A 6055-nucleotide genomic window follows, 5' to 3' on the forward strand; every position below is an offset into this window, starting at 1 on the left:
TTTATAGACACAATTCCTCCCCCCCCCCCCCCCCCCCAAGAATCCTGTAATACCAACTGACATGAATTACTGTCTTAAAACATTAAAATGCATTTATTTCCCTGGTATTAATGTTTCCCTCATTTTTCTTCCCCTAACAGAGTGCATTCCAACAGTCTAAATGGCTCGACTCATAACTTGTGGGAAAACTCCTTTCACATAGGTCTTACTTTAAGAACTGCTAAATCCTAAATAAAGCACAAGTTGGCTTACTGTGCCATAGCCAGAACCGCTGAAGCAAGGAGAGATTTTTATGCAATCCATTACCCAAATTTTTTCCTTTTATTTCACAGTTAAACTTTTAACTTAACTACCAAGACAGTACAACACATTAGCACTGCTGTGACTTTTTTTGCAAAACCAAAATGGAAACCTGTGCCTCCCTCAAGAGCTTCACAAGAGATTATCTAAGGAGTACCCAAAAAAAGGGAAAGATCCACCTATTGAAAAAAACTTCAGTTTGTGTCCTACAAGACAAACCTGTGTCAAAACGTAAAAATTGAAGAAAGACTGACTCTTCTGTATTAAACTGAAAAGGTTTGAAATTTTATTCACTAAATCTCCAGGTAACTATAAAGTTCCAAGCCTCCATGTCATGCATGCTTAGATCCAAAAAAGGTTCACAGAAGCAACTTGCAGAGTAAGCGTATGTAAACACTAAGGAACTCAAATTTCAAAAAGCAGCTGGCAATTTGGCATGCTTATCTGATCTTCAGTACAAGAGCAAGTTTTATCAGAAGCAACTCATGAATGAGCCAAAAAAACCTCACCTCTGGATACACAGGTCCACCAACAGATCTCAGCTCTGATCAAGCAAAACTCTTGCTTCCCGATAGTTGTAAATTATGTATTATGAATTGATGTTATATGGCATCCGTTACTGCCAGTCTACAGAAATAAAAGCAAACCTCTGGCAAAAGAAAGTGGTTCCCACAACAGCATCCTTTTCTTTAGCATCCCACAAGTACTGTCAAATCATCCTCCATGGTACCATATTCTAATTCTCACCTATTTGTACTGCTGACATAGAAGAGTTTCCCTGTCTTTTGCTCCTGTCTTGGGATGACATAATTTGTTTCTACCTGTGAGGGACATGGTCCACATAGGCTCTTACTAAAGGCCATCTAAACAAAATTATAAACTGGGATACTACACTCTTAAGGGATTAAGAAAGACAAAGAAAGCATGTAGAATGAAAGACAAGGAGTGGTAACATAAAAGGAAGAAACTGGAAGAATTTCTGAAAAATAGAAGTCCATTGCTCTCCCTCAAACTGCTCAGGAGATGTGGCATGCTGGCTACAAGCAAGATACAGACATTCATAGTGCTGTGACTCAAACTCATTCTGTTCATGGAGAGAAGAGGAAAAAGTCAGTGTCTTTCACCAGTACTAAATAAACCTCTTAGCATTCCTTATCCTCTCCCTTATACGTCCAAATGCAATACAAAAATCATATTCAAGACTGGACATAGCTGTGACATGAACTGGAAGAAAGGAGGGAAGGAAGCCCTACTTGGGATTTGTGTGACACTGAACATCACTGATAACTAGACAATAATCCCTGAAGACTCTCTCCATAAATCTACTCTCAAAGATAAAGGTTTGGTGAAGATGTTATTGGGCAAGATTCTTTAGTTTGTGTCATGTGACAAGGTAAACACAGATGGCTAATCCCTTCAGGGTTCTTTTTTTTATTGTTGTTTTTTTTTTACATCTACAAAACACCTGCAGCAGGGTAAGTATTCATGTCTCAAAGTGAGAGTAACTACCTTTAATATTTAATATGGATTGTAAAATACTCATTTTTCAATGATGTGGTCAAAATCAAATTAAGAATTACCTATATATCCATAAACTAGGATATATATTTTGTGTTTTCATACATTGTAAGTGGGTCTGAATATTTTTCATATACTTCATCTTAAAAGTAGCCTCTTCTAATAAGAAGTTGCTAAAACCTAAGACACTGGTTATTAGGAAGAATATTCCATTTGTCAGCACTCATTCTAGGCCTAGTCTTAAAGGACTTGGCAAAAGATCAGAATTTTAAAAGTACAAATAGAATTTTTATGATTTGCATCTACAGTTGTGGCAGAGATTTTTTTTTAAAAATACATCAGAAAATTAAGCTGGACATAAAAGTGGGTTGTTTTTTTTTTAAAAATCGATGTTTCATGTAAATAAACTCGATCAAGTCTGTCAGAAGTGCTTGCTAATGGGCAGTTATTTTCTTGTATTGCTGCTTACATTATAATCCCTGATTTCCTATTTCATACCAACTGATCTTAAAGCAATTTACAGTTGCCATAAGATGTGGTACAAATTAACCTTTGGTTTTGCCTCTGTTGTAAGTGAAAAATAGCTATACAAAATTAAAGTAACTGGTGCTTTTCTTATTTTACTGATGGCTTCTGTCAACTTAATACAACTACAATCTGCCAACAGGTTTACAAAGGTGGGTTATGAACAGCAGTGCACATAGTTTGCACAATGTTCACATGTAATCACTACTCATAAAACATTCAAACTATGTTCCTGGAGTAAAGTGAATCATAGAACTATTCAGGTTGGAAAAGACCCTTGGGATCACCGAGTCCAACCATCATCCCTACTCTACAAAGTTCTCCCCTAAACCAGATCCACCAACACCACATCCAAACAACCCTTAAACACATCCAGGGATGGTGACTCAATCACCTCCCTGGGCAGCCTATTCCAGAGTTTAACCACTCTTTCTGTGAAAAAAAATTTCCTCATGTCCAGTCTAAACCTCCCCTGTTGCAGCTTGAAGCCATTCCCTCTGGTTCTGTCACTAATTAAAAGAGACCAGCACCAACCTCTCTACAATGACCTTCAGGTAGTTGTAGAAACTGATGAGGTCTCCCCTCAGCCTTTCCTTTCTCAAACTAAACATTCCCAGCTCCTTCAAGCATTCTTCATAAGATTTATTTTCTAGGTCCTTCACCAGCTTCATTGCCCTCCTCTGTACTCGCTCCAGCACAACGAGATCTCTCTTGAACTGAGGTGCCCAAAACTGGACACAATACTCCAGGTGTGGCCTCACCAGTGCTGAGTACAGGGGGGACAAGTGCATATAGCACTTTTAGCACAGAGCTGGATTAAACACCTCCAGAGGTTCCTTCCTATCTGAATTATTTTAGTAACTCAACAATGTAACTGCAAAAATCCCAAGTAGTTTTACCTAACTGGAAGAGTTCTGATTCACAGTCCCAAAGAATCATCATAGAATGGTTTGGGTGGGAATGGACCTTAAAGATCATCTACACCAAATAACCCCTCCCCCACACTAAATCAGGTTGCTCAGAGCCCAATCCAACCTGACCTTGAACACTTCCAAGGAGGGGGCAGCCACAGCTTCCTTGGGCAACCTGTGCCAGTGTCTCACCACCAATCCGCTGAAGAATTTCTTCCTAATGTCTTACCTAAATCTACCTTCTTCCATCACCCCTTGTCAACTTGCTACAGGCCCTCCTAAGAAGCCCCTCCCCAGCCTTCCTGTAGCCCCTTCAGGTACTGGAAGGCTGCTATGACATCTCCCCAGAGCCTTCTCTTCTCCAGGCTGAACAGCCCCACCTCTCTCAGCCTGTCTTCATAGCAGAGGTGCTCCAGCCCTCTGATCACCTTCATGGCCCTCCTCTGGACTCGCTCCAACAGCTCCATGCCCTTCTTATGTTGGGGGCTCCAGAACTGGACACAGTACTCGAGGCAGGGTCTCACAAGAGCTGACTAAACGGGAAGAATCACCTCCCTTGACCAGCTGGCCACACATCTATTGATGCAGCCCAGGACACAGTTGGCTTTCTGGGCTGCAAAGTGCACATTGCCAGCTTATGCTGAGCTTCTCATGAAAGTCTGATGGTTTACCCATCGTGCCAAAAGTTTTATCATGCAAGTCCTGCTTTGTATCCAGTTTCTAAAGGAAATCTGTCAACATTACACAAGCAAGCTTACCACCCACCCCACATGAAACCTGTGGATAGCAGAATGCTCAGGTAGGCTCTTCAGATATTTAGGACTCCTGAATTAAAAATTCCTAATGGGAATTACCATGGGAACTAGAACTGTTTAAGGAACTTACATGAGACTAAAAACAAAAATTTAATATTTAGGAGTCTTTAATTAGACCCCTCTTTATTACATACATATAATTTTTATATTGCTCCCTCTCAAACTCTTCTCCAGTACCTTTTCACAGGACACAAGCAACCACTGTAGAGACACTGGAAGATCTAGAATCTTCCTAGAGGGAGGTGGTAACTTCAAACTCTTATGCATGTTATAAGTTTAAAAAAAAAAAAACACATTTAAAAAAATCAGTATTATAGGCCATGATGAAGTCTTAAAGTAATTTTAGTCACCCAGACCTACCTGAATCTCCACATTAAATCTCAACATCGCCGATGCAACCCCAGGCTGTAAAGTGCTTTACAACACATTGAAAAAAGCCAAGTGCAGGAGCCAGATATTATAAACACCAGGAAAAGACACAGGAATCAGCCCCAGCAGCACACTCCGAGAGCAAGTGCTGCTGCAGGGCTGTTTAACTCCTGCCCTGCCACAGCGACACATGGCAGGGGCGACAGGAGAGCCCGGTGAGCACACGGGTGATGCTCTGCAGCTACCGCAGGCATCTCTCCGGAGCTTCAAGGGATCTGCTACGGACCTACTGCTTAAGGCCTTTCAGAACTCACCTCGGTACCGACAACCAACACACACCGCGCACCAGAGAAACTCGGCTCGGAAGCAAACACAGGTTAGAAGACAAACGGAGGCAGGAGGCAGCTGAACTCGCACCGAGCGGGTTTCTCCCTCTTCCTCCCCCTCCCCGCTTTTCAAAACTGGCTTGAAGTATTTTTATTTTTCTTTGTGGCGGGGGTTCCTGCTGTTCCTTAACTCCCGATACCCGCGCTCGCCGCCTGACCCCACGCCCACGGGTGTGCGGGACCGGCGGTGGGACCCCCCGGCTGCGGGGATTGTGGCACCGCCGGCACAGGGGGTAAAAACGAACGGAAGAGGAAAACCGGCAGAAGTAAATTCAAATCGGAGAAGGGAAAGGACGCTGGAGGGAGGGGGGAAGCGGAAAAAAAAACAAACCCAAAACACCTCAAAGGAAGCAGGAGGGCGGGGGAGAAGGGGGACCGGCCGGCCCTTAATTAGACCCCTCTTTATTACATACATATAATTTTTATATTGCTCCCTCTCAAACTCTTCTCCAGTACCTTTTCACAGGACACAAGCAACCACTGTAGAGACACTGGAAGATCTAGAATCTTCCTAGAGGGAGGTGGTAACTTCAAACTCTTATGCATGTTATAAGTTTAAAAAAAAAAAAACACATTTAAAAAAATCAGTATTATAGGCCATGATGAAGTCTTAAAGTAATTTTAGTCACCCAGACCTACCTGAATCTCCACATTAAATCTCAACATCGCCGATGCAACCCCAGGCTGTAAAGTGCTTTACAACACATTGAAAAAAGCCAAGTGCAGGAGCCAGATATTATAAACACCAGGAAAAGACACAGGAATCAGCCCCAGCAGCACACTCCGAGAGCAAGTGCTGCTGCAGGGCTGTTTAACTCCTGCCCTGCCACAGCGACACATGGCAGGGGCGACAGGAGAGCCCGGTGAGCACACGGGTGATGCTCTGCAGCTACCGCAGGCATCTCTCCGGAGCTTCAAGGGATCTGCTACGGACCTACTGCTTAAGGCCTTTCAGAACTCACCTCGGTACCGACAACCAACACACACCGCGCACCAGAGAAACTCGGCTCGGAAGCAAACACAGGTTAGAAGACAAACGGAGGCAGGAGGCAGCTGAACTCGCACCGAGCGGGTTTCTCCCTCTTCCTCCCCCTCCCCGCTTTTCAAAACTGGCTTGAAGTATTTTTATTTTTCTTTGTGGCGGGGGTTCCTGCTGTTCCTTAACTCCCGATACCCGCGCTCGCCGCCTGACCCCACGCCCACGGGTGTGCGGGACCGGCGGTGGGACCCC

The 6055-nt window shown here is 43.5% G+C and overlaps 1 protein-coding gene across 1 annotated transcript in view; it reads left to right on the forward strand.

Moving 5' to 3' along the window:
- Positions 1-5662: 5662 nt before the first annotated feature.
- The window catches only part of TBC1D23 (TBC1 domain family, member 23), a 59151-nt gene continuing 58758 nt past the window's right edge, over positions 5663-6055 (forward strand). The window contains exon 1 of the mRNA XM_009993387.1: positions 5663-5848. Coding sequence (XP_009991689.1) covers positions 5663-5848 — 186 coding nt within the window. The remainder of the gene's footprint in view (positions 5849-6055) is intronic.

Source organism: Chaetura pelagica, unplaced genomic scaffold, assembly GCF_000747805.2.
Source record: "Chaetura pelagica isolate M959 unplaced genomic scaffold, ChaPel_1.0 scaffold101, whole genome shotgun sequence".
NCBI lineage: Eukaryota > Metazoa > Chordata > Aves > Apodiformes > Apodidae > Chaetura > Chaetura pelagica.